Genomic DNA, 3,528 nt, shown 5'->3' with positions numbered 1-3,528 from the left:
CTGGAAATCCCCTCCTGCCCTGTTCCCAGCGTGGTTCCCTGCCGAAGTTGGGTTTGGGAGGTGATGCTCTGGGGGTGCACGGACCCCCGAAGCTCTCCTTGCTTCTCCCACCATCCCACACCATCACCCACGGCAAAAGGCACAGCTCATCGTCACCCACTTCTGCAACCGCCGCCAGCCAGACACGGGAAAAAACTTCCACAGTGTGGACACAACCCCATACGAGCCATCAGAGAACCCACGAGCGCTGGAGCGGGAGGTGCCGGGGCCGTACCTGGCTGGCGTAGAAGTGCCCGATGATCTTCACGATGACCTGCTCGTTCTCGTCGGGGGTCTGGTCCCGCGGCACCACCACCTCCGCTGCCGTCAGGTTCTGCAGCTCGTTGACCTGTGGGGAAGGGGCAGAGACCACCCCGTCGTGCCGTCCGGGAAGGATGAGTTCCTCCGGGAAATCCCAGCCAGTCCCCTGGGAAATCTCTCCCTGGGATGTCCCCAGGTACCGGGACGAAGCAGCCACCCCCTCCCCAGGGATGTCCCCTCACCAGGCTGCTCCCATCCCCACCCAAGCATTGCTTCTGCTTACGGTTTTGCCCCCTTTGCCGATGACCCTGCCCGCGGCCGAGGCGGGGACACGGATGTGCGTCTCCAGCTTCACTTCTTCCTTCGGTCCAAAGAAGTTCTCCTCCTTCAGCTTCCCGTAAATCCTGCCTTGCGCCTGCAAAAGGGGAGGGAGCACGGAGTCGGGGGCCATCCGAGATGTCCTACCCCTGGCACGTCCCCACCGGCTCAGGGGGTCTCCATCCCCGCGACAGCATCCCACGAAATCCCAGTTCCTTGGGGTTTCAAACCAGCTCAGCCCCTGGGAGAGCTGACGCTGGGTTTACCCAGCTGCAGACTGGGGGGGTGGGCGCTTAAAATTGGGATCACCACCCCGTTCCTCCCTTCCCGGCTCCGCAGGGTGGTTGGAGAGGGACACCCCGAATCCCCCACGGTGACGGCAGCGCAGGGGGAACCTTGAACTGAGCCTCCGGAGGGCCCGTGATGACGACCATGCGCACTTTGGAGTCCGGCGTCTCCGGAGGGGCAATCTGGAGGGGGGAGAGAGACGGCGGCTGCGGCGTGGAGCGGCACGGGCAGGGTGGTGGCCATGCCCCCCCTCCCCTGCACCACAGGATTGGGCCCCCAGCCCGACCACCCAGGCTTTTCAAGTGGTTTTCCCAGCTAGAAAGGCCCCCAGTTGGGGAGGTGCCGGCAGATGGGGGGGGGGGTCCACGCCAGGGCAACCCTACCTTGATAGAGGCACTTGCGAACCGGGAGAGCTGCTTGATGTGCTGGCCCTTCTTGCCGATGATGGCACCGACCGCCTGCGCGGGGATGAAGACGTGCACCGTCTCCTGCTCCGGAGGCTGCGGGTACAGCGTCACCGTTCAGGGCTCAGTGCCACCACGGGGATCAAGGCTCCACGTCCCCTCCCAAGCGACGCCCACACCCCTCCCAAGGGTGCAGGGCTGAGCCACCACCAGACTCTGTGGGGTCTGAGCACCTTCTCCATCGCCTTCGCAATAGTTTAAAAGATCAGATCCTGCACCCACGCTGGACCTGACCCGCCTGCTGACAGCAGGAGATGCTGAAGGCATAAACCTGACCATCGCAAGGGTCTTCTCCACGCAGGGGAGACCCCCGAGCTGGAAGCAGGAGCAGTTTGAGCTGCTGGGTGTTCACCTACCATGAAGGAGCTGTACGGCGCAGCCCCGGAGATGCTGCTCGGTGGCGGAGGTACTGCATTGGAGGAGGCAGGGAAGAGACCAACCGCAGCCAGGTTAAGTCCAGGGATGAGGTGAGACTGCAACTGAGGGCGAGAGGAGAGAAATGAGCATTGCTTTTATCAGGGCATCCTCCTAGAGAGCTCCCGTCAGCCGAGACGCCGGGCAGGCCCGAACCCCACTCACACTCATGGCAGCCACATCGTTCTCGTAGGCTTCCCTCACTTTCTTCATGATTTCCTGCTCCGCTTTGCAGCAGTTCTCGATGGAGCCCTTCACCGTGATGGTCCTTTCGGGGTTGTACAGAGTCAGGTCCTGCAAGCTGATGGGAAAGCCAGCGTCAGTACCGAGACCTTGCCCTGCCCAACCAGTGCTACACTGGGTCCTCCTGTCCTTCTGATGGGTGCTATAGGGGTGCCGGGGACACAGGGTGCCACCGCCACCACGTACTGGGACTGCCTGGTCCCAGTCAGGGCAGGGACCAGCATCACGGTTTGCACTGGGAAGTCCACTCTGCCTTCCCCAAAAACATGGCTTGAGAGTAAAACTCCAGTCCTGGCCATCAAACCAGCCGGTCCTGAGCTCTGCCGCCCTGAAGGGACGGGGAGGGGACACCGAAGGGGCAGGGAGGGGACACCGAAGGGCATGGGAGGGGAATACAGAAAATATCAAGCCAAGATTTTCCAAGAGAGCTTTGGGGAGTAAAGCACCCACGCCACAAGCTGGCTTCCCAGCTGACAGACAGGCATCTCTGCCCACTCTCATCACAGCACCCGTCTCCTCCTCATCCTCCCCATCCGCCCTGGGCTGAGGAAGGTCTGCCGTGGTTTCCCCAAAGGGTGCGAGGAGCCTTACGACGAGATGGTGATTTTTGTCTCCGTGTCCTGCTCCACTTTCTTCAAGTTTCGCCCTTCTTTGCCGATCAGGCGCCCCACAAAGTTGTTATGGGCCAAGATTTTCAGAGGCACTTCGTCAGCTCTTGAGAGAGGAACGGGGGAAAAAAAAAAACCAACATGAAGGATTACTGCAGCCAGAAGAGGAGGGATTTGGGACAGAAAGATGGGGGAAGCTCAAGTCCTCTCGCTTGGAGTCCCCCAAACCAAAGGTCCTGCACAGGCGGGAGCATCGCATGGCTCCGGGCATCAGGATGGTCCCAGAGCCCAGCGAAGAGCCGCGGATGGGATACGCGTGCACAGAAAAGCAGGGGGAAAACTTACGTCTTGGTGTCCTTCGCCTCCTTCTGCATGATCTCCAAAATCATCTTGCAGGCGGCGGAGCAGCCCTCGGGGGTGGAGTGGATGCTGATGGCTTTTTCTGCAGCTCCCGCGTTTTCTTTCCGGTGCACGTCGATCCTGCAAGCACGGGATGGGTGCTGGGGCGGGGGAAGCGGCTCTGCGGCTTGCCGGGGGCACGAGTGCCAGCTGCTCCGCTCCCCATCAACCGCCTGGAGCTCACACTCGACTGTAAGGTTCTATCACCCGGGGAAGGCAAGAGGAGTTCATTCTGGGCTCGATACTCAACAGGGACACAGCGGCTAGAAGCTCAAATCACAGAAATCCAAATACACCATCAGCATCTATTTATTTTAAGCAACAGGAGTGATTAAATTCTGGAACAAGCACGTGCCTGGGGGACGGGACGGGCTGTCCATCACTTCACGTCTTAGATAAAACCTCCCTTGGGGGCCAAGAGCCACAGCCAACATAAGCTCAGGGGTCGAATGCGAGAGCAGGCGGGTGAAGCTCAACAAGCTCGTGCTAAATGA

General features: G+C 60.6%; 1 protein-coding gene across 1 annotated transcript in view; it reads right to left on the bottom strand.

Annotated features, from left to right (window-relative positions):
- Positions 1-274: 274 nt before the first annotated feature.
- LOC104163632 (insulin-like growth factor 2 mRNA-binding protein 1) overlaps positions 275-3,528 on the bottom strand; it is a gene marked incomplete at both ends in the record, with an annotated part of 3,570 nt that continues 316 nt past the window's right edge. Inside the window, 8 exons of the mRNA XM_009702694.1 lie at positions 275-388; positions 584-715; positions 1,014-1,088; positions 1,290-1,406; positions 1,727-1,849; positions 1,950-2,085; positions 2,619-2,741; positions 2,981-3,115. Of these exons, the coding sequence (XP_009700996.1) occupies positions 275-388; positions 584-715; positions 1,014-1,088; positions 1,290-1,406; positions 1,727-1,849; positions 1,950-2,085; positions 2,619-2,741; positions 2,981-3,115 (955 nt within the window). The remainder of the gene's footprint in view (positions 389-583; positions 716-1,013; positions 1,089-1,289; positions 1,407-1,726; positions 1,850-1,949; positions 2,086-2,618; positions 2,742-2,980; positions 3,116-3,528) is intronic.

This window comes from Cariama cristata, unplaced genomic scaffold, assembly GCF_000690535.1.
Source record: "Cariama cristata isolate BGI_N322 unplaced genomic scaffold, ASM69053v1 scaffold22500, whole genome shotgun sequence".
Taxonomy (NCBI): domain Eukaryota; kingdom Metazoa; phylum Chordata; class Aves; order Cariamiformes; family Cariamidae; genus Cariama; species Cariama cristata.
This window is presented reverse-complemented; position numbering and strand designations above follow the sequence as displayed.